Source organism: Anoplopoma fimbria, chromosome 12 (genome assembly GCF_027596085.1).
Source record: "Anoplopoma fimbria isolate UVic2021 breed Golden Eagle Sablefish chromosome 12, Afim_UVic_2022, whole genome shotgun sequence".
NCBI classification, from domain to species: Eukaryota; Metazoa; Chordata; class Actinopteri; order Perciformes; family Anoplopomatidae; genus Anoplopoma; species Anoplopoma fimbria.
The window spans coordinates 22,487,337-22,497,351 of NC_072460.1; the positions used below are offsets into that span (position 1 = coordinate 22,487,337).

The 10,015-nt window shown below is 43.2% G+C and overlaps 1 protein-coding gene across 1 annotated transcript; it reads right to left on the minus strand.

Moving 5' to 3' along the window:
- Nucleotides 1-590: 590 nt before the first annotated feature.
- tnnc1a (troponin C type 1a (slow)) lies at nt 591-4,548 on the minus strand. Its single transcript, XM_054609094.1, has 6 exons — nt 4,452-4,548; nt 3,110-3,140; nt 2,770-2,916; nt 2,056-2,170; nt 1,442-1,578; nt 591-1,279 (listed from the first exon to the last, which is right to left on the minus strand). Exons 1-6 carry the CDS (start codon nt 4,473-4,475, stop codon nt 1,248-1,250), a joined length of 486 nt encoding a protein of 161 aa, XP_054465069.1. The 5' UTR covers nt 4,476-4,548; the 3' UTR covers nt 591-1,247.
- Between the last annotated feature and the right edge of the window lie 5,467 nt (nt 4,549-10,015).

The window sequence follows — 10,015 nt, forward strand, 5'->3', positions numbered from 1 at the left end:
CTGTAGTGTTATTTATCAATTTTGATTGTTTCTGTGAGTTGCCTTGGAGATATGGACTGTAGAGATGTTCACTTTCTCTCCAATATAATGGGTCTATATGGAAAAAGCAAAATAGCAAATTAGAAAAACTTAACAGCAATGTCTCTTGCAGATATCAAGACTCAAGATAATCCACAGACCTTGTTGTGAAAAGTCTCATGTAGGAAGTATGGTTTAAAGAAAATAGTTCCTACATGAAATTTTAAGGTCTGTGGATAACCTTGAGTAACCAGGTTTAGGATTTCTGGAAAAAGTGCATTGCTGTTGAGATTTTTGTATGTATTTTGTAACTATTTGTTTTAGCTCTTTTTGCACCACAAGCCAAGTATATAGTTTAATTTTATTGGAGAGAAGGCAGACATCTCTACGGCTGATATCTCCAAAACTAGGCAACTCGCAACAAAGCAATCTAGATTGATAAATAGGACTACAGGTAAGAGGAAGAATATGTATTTTTTTTTATTTTGTGGTGAACAGCTCCTTTAAAGTGAAGAATATGAGAATGTTTAAATTAGATGATTTAAACAAAATGAAAAATTGACAACGTGACTGCTCTGACAAATGCATCTTGTTTATTACATGAGTTCACATTCCAAACTGACTTTTTCATGTAGAAATATGCAGGCATTCCAGGGGCCGGAGAGGGGGCCCTGAGGGTCTCTTAAACATACCGAAACGTACACATCAGAACATGTACAGTATACAAACTGGATCCAGTACATTGCTCTAAAAGTATGATTAGTCTACCGGAGCCTGGTGTAAAACTATATGTTGATTCATGAATGTGTTCTGGTTTGTGAACACACACATTTTCTGTCCAGCTACACACAATCAGCCTCTCATTTGTAAACTGGCTGTGGCCCTTCAGAGATAAGATTTAGTCGGAAACAAACACAAAGTTGATATTTCGAGCAGCCAAACTGGTAAACTATGTGGCCTCTCTAGAAAACATAAGTAATTTGGATACATTTACACAAATTCTGTATACACGGGCACCAAAAAGTAGTTACAAACTGTATTTACAACGATGCAAGAGATTGTAGAAAAATACATAAACATTCAGCTACAGTATTCCACTGAATCTTGCAAAGTCGTTCCATTGTTTCTATCAGCGGCATTCCGAATCAGCTTCCAGTTTTTTTCCACAGATGACTGTGGAGTCACAGAGAAATACAAAAATAACACTCTGGCTCTTCTCTTGTTCAGGATTACTCCACTCCTTTCATGAACTCCAAGAACTCTGTAGAAGGAAGACATAGTTAGTAAATAGCTAGTAAAGAGCCGAAAAACAAGATGCTGTTATCGAGTTAATGTCTTATTTAGCAAATGTTTTGGTGGAATGAGTGTCAGATTATTTGCTTTACATAACCTCTTGTACCAGTTTACATTTCAAACTCCTCACCATCGTAGTCAATTTTGCCGTCGTTGTTCTTGTCCCCGTCTTTCATCAGCTCCTCGATGTCGTCCTCGGTAATTGCCTCTCCTGTAGACTCCAGCATCATTTTCAGCTCGTCCAGGTCGATGTAACCATCTGTGTTCCTGCAGAATCAAAAAGGAGTGAAATATATTAATGCACATAACAAAACCTGAGTTAAGCTTCACAGATGGCGGTGGAGGAGGTGGCGTGTTTTCTGTGTGACATTTGACTGATCGTATCTTGCGTTTAAGTGTCTGGGAATACAGCATTGTGAGAGAGAATGAGAGAGAGGGAGAAAAAAAAAAAGTTTGTTCTTTGATGCTCAGACGAGGTGTCTGGCTTACATGGAGTGGGTGTTTGAAATATTCTGTGCTGTCAAAAAGGATTACGGAGCAAACGGCATGCTGTACTCTGCAGAGCCGCCTGGCATTTTGTCAGTACACATAATTGTACACGGGGAGCATACTTTGCTAGAGACACTCTATGAGGCATTTGATAACTAATCTCTGTTGATTTTCTTTTAGAACTCCGTCAAGTTTACAGTATCTTAAACTTTAAAATTCTGTGGGACAAACCAGCAAAGGTTTTTAAAAACTCACTTGTCAAACATGCGAAACAGCTCCGCCAGTTCCTCCTCTGACTTCCCTTTGCTGTCGTCCTTCATGCACCTCACCATCATGACCAGGAACTCATCAAAGTCCACCGTGCCGCTCCCTGGACGCAAACAATGCACTTAATCACATCATTTCAGTCCACACTATGTAGACTTTCATAATAACCACCAGAACTCTAATGATTTCCTTAAAAGGCCCAGTCAGTGAACATTATATCAATGTAAACAGAAACACAGTATTAGAACCCGCAATCGTAAAATCGTAATTTACTGTATATTTCTAAAATATACTTGTTTGTTTATGAGCAAAGAATACGGATTGTCCCTTTAAATGTCCCTTTATGTGGCCTTAGTTACACTGTTCGACAGCATGACATGTACATTGAAGCTGCATAATCAAATCCAGGAAGCTCCTTTTTAAGTTTCATCGTTACAGCACGTAGAAAATTCAAGTTGACTTGTGCATCATCTTATACGCATTTCCCTTTAATTCAGCCCGACACCTCTTGTTGTATGTAAGACCCCTGACAATCGCTTGACATTAAGAGCTCAGAGGGGTTTGAACCGAGCTTGTCTGCACCGCATGATTGTGCGATGATGGACCTGCCGGTCTACAGCTCCGTGGAGACGAAGAGGTCAGCGGGCAATCAAGCAGTCATTTAGTTTCCTGTGCCGTTAGCGGCGCGCTGTTTTGATTTACCGTCTTCGTCCACCTCATCAATCATCTCCTGCAGCTCCTCGGGTGTGGGGTTCTGGCCTAGCATCCTCATCACCTTCCCCAGCTCCTTGGTGCTGATGCAGCCATCTTCCGCATCTTGTACGAAGATGTCAAAGGCGGCCTTGAACTCTGCAATGCCACACAGGATATGATATGAATGAGATATGAACCTGGACAGGGTGAGCCACACTTTTGCAACAAGCTTTCAAAATTATGCACAATGTGCAAATAATTAATTAAAAAAAGATTGACTATTTGATGCATTCTTTAAAGGATTCATATTTACATGTGTACAGACTGAAAGGTTTTGTAGTTTACTCACCATTTTTCTGTTCTTCTGTCAGCTGCTCAACCTGCAAGAAGTAAAACGTTTATTTAGTAAATGCTTTGGTTAGCTGATTGTACTGTATGTAAAATGTGGTTAATTAGTATATTCTGTGCATTCTACGTTGCTGTCTGTTTAAATGTGTCTGCAAGTATGTTAATCTTACATCATTATGTATTTGGTAGCAATGCTCCAAAAAGGGTGGACTTCTTATGGAAATCAGTTAAGATATCTGAACTAGATTATCAGTTTTGATGACTTTTCAGTCAACAAAGGTAACATCTTTGTCCCAACACACTGGGCCTTCCTTGACAGAACCTATGTATCATGTGAGGGCCAATCAGAGGAGGAGTTAAAAATAAACAGATGGGATCAGGAACCACAGATAAGGGACACAATACACAGTGCTTTAAATTAGCATAGCTGTGGATCTGGCCCAACAATGGAACAGTAATCCTGGAAAAGCTACCACGAATGAGAGAGGGAGACAGCTGCTTACGTAGGAGTTATTGTCTGTCGTCCACTATAAGTTGAGCACAAACACATGCAGACACACAAACACACACACCTCTTGTTGTGATATATGAAAAAAGAAAATCCATCTAAACAAACAAATGAACATTCCTGTGTGTGTGTTCTTTTCTGTCTCAGCTGCACTGGTCACTCCAGGAGTGTGAGTGGACGGGACAGCCGGCTGACCATCCGGGCGGAGGTGGACAGACAGCCGCAGCCACACGGCTTTCGGGCTCACAGATAATGCCGGAATTCAGTCGCGGGGGGTTTATCTAAACCTGAAGCCCATCTCTGGCACCAGAGAACCGCGGAGGCGAGAGCATCTGAGCAACCGGCCAAAATTAGCCATGTGAAGTGGGACCGTTCCATTTGAAGGCATGGATGAAGCGACGCAACGCGGACCAGAGACCTGTCCCGTCGCTGACCTCCTGAGAGGCTCCTATCAGCTCTGATAGGAGCTGAAGTAGGACAACATCTAGAGACGTATATGGTGTCAGGGCTCCTCTGACATCAGCTGGTGATGGAGGGGATGTGCTGCGTAAGGGGGGGGGGTCATGTAATGTCAGATGAACAAAGTGATGGAGGACTTTTGTATACAACAAATACACAAGTGCACAGAATATTCCATAAAATACCACTTAAATAGGACGGAATAAAAGTGTTGTCTTACATTATAAGACACTCATCTTAAGTCTCAAACTCATAATAAATGTTTGATTATAGTTTGTGATCCAAAACAACATCACCCTCATACCAGATTTAGTTCACACACAGATTAATATTGTTGGTGAGCATCCAGCAAACTAAAGGTTGTGAGAGGACGTACCGCTGCCTTGTAGATGTCGTTCATGTTGGAGGCTCGTCTGCTGCCTGTCCCGACGGCGTCCTGGCACAGAGGAAGGAGGTTCTGTCCAGCTCAGGGCAGGACACTGGCCTCATCCTGGGAGGGTTTTATAGACGGAGCCTGGCGCTGTCTGGTCGTCCCCCCCCCTTGACCCCACCGGGAGGACCAACCTCCCCCTCTGTTTAGTGCCTCGGCGTGTGTCCACGAGCGTGTGTTTGTGTGTCATTTGGCCAATCTGTCACAATCACCCGGCTCAGATAAAAATGCGGCAGCTCTTAGGGGGCATACTTTGGATTGGAATGAAGTGAGGGGGGCACGGTGAGGCCTAATCTCTAGGGAGGGGGCTGTAGAGACACTCAACATTCCTCTAGACCTGGACCAGAGACACAGAGGGCTCAGGAGGCTGTGTGCTGTGTGTGTGTGGTGTGTGTGTGTGTGTGTGTGTGTGTGTGTGTGTGTGTGTGTGTGTGTGTGTGTGTGTGTGTGTGTGTGTGTGTGTGTGTGTGTGGCGTAGGGGGAGCAGAGAAGGTAAGTGGGTGGAGGCCAGGAAAGACTACAGCCAGCAGACCGTGGAAGGAGGAGAGAGGAGGAGGGCAAATCTGTGGAGACCGAGGAGAGAGAGAGGTGCGAAACTGGTTCAGGAAGTCAAACCATACAGGCAGGTGTGTTAAATATAGACTTTTTTTCATGGCAGACATTTTGACTCATCTCACAGTAGAATGGCACAGGGGTAAAAAAAATGTTACCATCACTTCAGATGGGATGTGAGCACAAGAAACAAAATTGAATTCTTCTATCGTAAGCAGAAATTTTAGAATCAACAGTATTAAACCCAGGGCAAATAAAACCAAAGATATCATAAGTTGAGTTAAAAAATATATGATTCTTTGTCATTTCAGTGAACCAACCCTTTACAAGGCAAATACCAATGTCTCCACATATCAAACCACACAGAAACACCTGCATTTATTTACACCACATGTGCAATGATGCTTAAATCATACACATCAGATTTAGCCAATAAGACAACTCAGTCCATTCCCACTCTACATGATTCATGAGGATTTGAATTCTTAGCGTTCACGTGCAACACAGATTTAGTCAGCAGAGGGTGCTCTTCACTATGTATCAACTAAATTGAATTGTTGCGCAAGCCTGCCTCCGGATATCCAATTTATCAACAGTGGGGTAGGTGAGAAATCTGGGTCAAACAAACCAAACACTTGAAGACACATTTAAATTGAATTGTACACAGTGCAAGACTTTGCAGCATTTTCTTTTTTTCATGTTCTTTTGAAACAAGGCCATCTCAATCACTTGACTGTGTGATTCACATACACACACACACACACACACACACACACACACACACACACACACACACACACACACACACACACACACGTTCATGCACGTGCTCTCACAAAAAAGCTCTCTCTCTCTCTCTCTCTCTCTCTCTCACACACACACACACACACTGAGCATGCTGTGGCAGGCATTCTAAGTGACGAGTGATCATGCTGGTTTATAATGGGATGCTAATGGGGACTGGCACAGCTTACAAGCCTCACACAGCCACTCAGAGAGAGAGAGAGAGAGAGAGAGAGAGAGGGAGAGCTCACACTGAACAACATGTCCTACTCTTACACAGATACAGACACATATCTCCTGACAAAGACCTCACATCAGTGCACATCAGTCACATGCAAAAGGTGGAGCCTCCATGGAAATGGACAGGCGGTGAGGTGAGGAGGGGGGAGTAAGGTTTGGGGGAGGCAAGAGGGAAAATGAGATTTTTGTGCTGGTTTTCCATGTGGGTTCTCTCAGTCATTCGTCAAAAAGTCCGTAAATCAAAACACACACTGCTTTGTACAATGCTGCGAGGATTCAGAGCAGAAATGAAACGTCATCAATGGCACCGGCTCCCTCAGCTGAAAGCCAAAGCATACTGATGAGTCCACATGGTCAGCCAGACAGATTCATTTGGAGAGCTGCATGCAGTCTGGTTGGTGCCAAGAGTGATGAGCAGCTCTCTGCAGGGGGGTCTAGATTCTAATGTAAAGCCTGCACCGGCGAGCACACACACATGCACACACACACCCCCACCCCCCACACACACACAATTTGCATGCTGTAGTACGGAAGGCTGGCACACGCACCCAAGAAAGCATATGTAGTGGCGTTTCATTGGAGCTCTCCACCAATTTCCTCTTACAGAGCGAGAGCTGACGAAAGAGCCAGCCATCTCCTCCACACGGCGCAATCAGACGGCACATCTCAAATCCACAATTCACCGCACACCGCTTTTTGAGGGGTTGCCATAGAAACTCTGCTGGGTAGAAGCGGGCAGAAAATGAGAGGAGATGAGCGGGGCTATTTCCCCTCCCCTCCCCTCCCCTCCACCTCCCTCTCTGCCTCCCTGCCACTACATTTTGTCCTCAGAGTGACTGTATTATTTTCTATTCATTGCCTCTTATGCGCGTACATGCTCACATGGAAATTGCTTAAACATATGGGGGTCACAATTAGGGTTAATGATGGCTGTTTGTGTTCCAGAACCATTCATGCAAATTTACTAAATCCACATGTCCAAATAATTACACTATACGTCTCTGGCTAAATGCTGCAATACACTGCCTTAAATTATTTTATACTTGCATCTAACCAGGTCATGTGAAATGTTTTGAAGTTGCACAAGCACGCACATTGTGCATGTGATTCCTACTCAACATAGTAATAGTTTATCTGACTGTCTTGGTGTTTGAAAAGGCGGATTTTCCACCATCAACCAGAATCTTTTCCTTCGAGAAATCGTTATAGTTTCCAAGTGTGCAATATGTCAAAATGCCCGAGGCGTAACATCTCATGCTGGCAGTACTGAATCAGCTGGGCTACATTTGTGAAGATCTACTACTATGCACAGCATACATCATGTCAATTTAAATACTCGTGTGGTATAATGATTGGGTTGACGTGCAGCTGAGCTTGAAGCACAGGGTCCTCCTCCTCCTCCTCCTCCTCCTCCTCCTCCTCCCCTCTGTGTCCTCACCTCCGTGATTGCCAAAGGGGTGGAGGAGAGCTGAGCCTGTCAGTCTTTCTTCCTTTCTCTCTTCTCTTTCCTCCCTTCCTCTCTCCATCCATTTCTCTCTGCCTCCTTTCATTGATGACCAACCTGTCAGCAGCTCCTGTTCTGGCAGGCTGTGAATGCTCTGCATGAGACTGAATGATGCACAGTGTATTTCTATTTTTTCTCTCTGTGAAAGCATCTCTGCCTGTCCACTGAGTGCTTTATCAGAGAGGCCCAATCTCTGATCGGTGACAATGTCTAACCCGAATTGAGGGATTTATCTTTAGAGATGAGGGAGAGGGTAGTCTTTACTTTGCTTCACTGCGTTCAGTGGTTTCTCTCTGGAACTCTTTGCGCCGAGGCACTTGGCGTTACGCAGTGTTCCTTACATCAGAGCTCTAATGAGCCAGTGGCCACATTAGCTCCAGCGCCGATAGAGCCGCGCACTAACTCTCTGCCAGGGGGCAGCGTTTTCCAGTCCACTGGACCACCAAGTCGCCTACCACCCTTTCTAGACGAACCCCCCTCCAACTTTTCTAATAGTGTATGAGACACCCAGAAAAGATTTCCTCTATGATATACGGCGGAAGAAGTTCCCTTCGAGCGAGAGAGAAAATGTGTTTCTTTTGCGAAAGAAGCGGTCAAGATTCTGTCTTGAGATTTATCATCGAACACGCTTTGCAGTGGCAATGTTGAGAAATAAATTGAAAATGTACCATGTGAAATAAGAAAACACCCTGTAAAGTTTGTATTTCTTTTTTGGCCCAGTAACTAATACTATACTTGTTATCCGAAACGATTAATCTGAAACATGGCTACAATGTTTTACATATCAAATCATTTCTGCAAACACCGGAGGTCACATTTTCTGTGCATTAAATTCTTTCTGCATACATATAGTCACATCACCCTGCTGTCATTGTCCCGATGAGATGAGAAGCATGAAATACTTCCTTATTTGGTGTAACAACAATGCTTTATGGTAAATTCTGCAATCAACTGTGCAAGCAAGGTCCCCAAAGCAAAGAGTAAGACTTCAGTAGGGTATTTTTTTCTGCATATTGAGTTTTAATCAGAGAATCTGTTAGACCCCAAACACTGAGGACGCAAAGCTAATGTCAACAAAACACGATGGTTAACGGTATGGAGCAAGAACAATATTTGAATCCGGTAACTTGTATTTTTAAACCCCTATAAATGACAAGAGTTAAAATTCTCCCTGCGTGCACACACACACACCCATTTTGGATTTGTCACTGCCTTCTCCTCTTCCCTTCAAAAAGCCGCTCTCTGAAATGGAATCTGCAGGCCCTCAGGGCTTCTGACAATGTTTCAGACATTCCTAAGTAAAATGAACAGCGGTATGAGTTCAGCAATACTACATTTAAAAAAGTTTGCTCTTTTAAAAGTGCATTGAGAGAAAGCAGGTCATAATTCCAACGGCTATCACCTGACTTTTAGACTATCGGTTTCCTTCCTGAGCTAAATCAAAGTTGAGGTACATTATTTCTGGACTTTATTGGAGAATGGCAATGAAACACACGATTAAAGTAGCTATCAACATTAATATTGAAAATGGTCCGTTACCATTAAACACTTTAAATATAAACAAATGTGAAAATATTAATCCAAATAAATGAGCATTCAATGGTACATCCAAGTCTATTAAGTCGCCTATTTGAAAATGCATGGTAATGGACCGCTTACAGCGAGTGTGCACCTCTGTGTCTGTCCACGGCTTATCTTTGATTCTGCTGCAGCAAACTGAATATTGGTGGCCAGTTATGGCTGCATGCTCAAGGAGTTCTCATTTTGTCTTGGTCAAAGACTTTGAGCCAATTGCTTGAACACATTGCCGTTTGTTAATGAGATTGAACAAAGTGTGTTTTACCACGCCAGCTCATTGGAGTCTAGACGTAGGGTTAGCTACTTGTGCGTCTGGTTACCAACCAGACGGTAACCTCCGGACTGACAAGGGAAACCACAGCAAAAGTGTCTTAAACTTGCATTCTTTCTAATGGCCATCAGGGGGCGACTCCTCTGGTTGCTAAAAGAAGTCTGATTGTATAGAAGTCTATGAGAAAATGACCCTACTCACTTGATTTATTACCTCAGTAAACATTGCAATCATGAGTTTATGGTCTCAATTGCTAGTTTCAAGTCTTCAATACAGAATGATGTTCATAGCTCCACCCTCTCGTGTCACTTCTGGCTGCAAAAAGCCAAGATGGAGACGGCAAAAATGTCAAGCTTGGCCCTTCAAAACGGCAGTCCACAAACCAATAGTTGATGTACGATGAGTACATCCACGTCTTATATACAGTCTATGCAGCCCACATGCAAAACTGCCAACTAGCTCAGAAGTAGCAAGAAGAAACATGTCAGACTGTAAGAACAACAGAAGAGCTAAATATTTCCCAAAGATTCTAAATGATAAAGAGTAGTAGACTCCAGCAGAACCTTGTTTGCTGTTTTATTA

Excerpts from the sequence above, each read along its gene's own strand:
- tnnc1a (XM_054609094.1), bottom strand. The coding sequence starts at position 4,475 with ATGAACGACATCTACAAGGCAGCG. Across the intron at positions 3,141-4,451 it reads ACGACATCTACAAGGCAGCG|GTTGAGCAGCTGACAGAAGA; the intron begins GTACGTCCTCTC and ends TACTTCTTGCAG. Across the intron at positions 1,579-2,055 it reads CTGTTTCGCATGTTTGACAA|GAACACAGATGGTTACATCG; the intron begins GTGAGTTTTTAA and ends TTGATTCTGCAG.